General features: G+C 50.0%; 1 protein-coding gene across 1 annotated transcript in view; it reads left to right on the forward strand.

Annotated features, from left to right (window-relative positions):
- Positions 1-270, forward strand: part of LOC119593586 — a gene marked incomplete in the record, with an annotated part of 34,026 nt that overhangs the window by 16,038 nt on the left and 17,718 nt on the right. Inside the window, 1 exon segment of the mRNA XM_037942539.1 lies at positions 15-164. Within this exon segment, the coding sequence (XP_037798467.1) occupies positions 15-164 (150 nt within the window).

Consider the following 270-nt stretch of genomic DNA (forward strand, 5'->3'; position numbering starts at 1 on the left):
TCGACAACCTGCAGGGGAAGTGGAACATAATGTGAGCATGACGAGCAGCCCCTACATGCGCCACGACTTCTGGTACATGAGCATGGAGAAGCAGTATAGCATTGCCCTTACGTGTCACTTCGGCGGGGTCTCCGTGCAGTGCGGGTCGTACGTCCTCTACGTCGGTGAGATCTGTGTTCCGTTCTCCCTTGTTTTGATTTGCCTCTCTCACACTTGGTCTTTCCATTTTTCTTGTGCTTTTTCTCTCTCGATATCTCTCTTGTTTTTGTT

The sequence above is a fragment of the Penaeus monodon genome, chromosome 32, assembly GCF_015228065.2.
Source record: "Penaeus monodon isolate SGIC_2016 chromosome 32, NSTDA_Pmon_1, whole genome shotgun sequence".
Lineage (NCBI taxonomy): Eukaryota > Metazoa > Arthropoda > Malacostraca > Decapoda > Penaeidae > Penaeus > Penaeus monodon.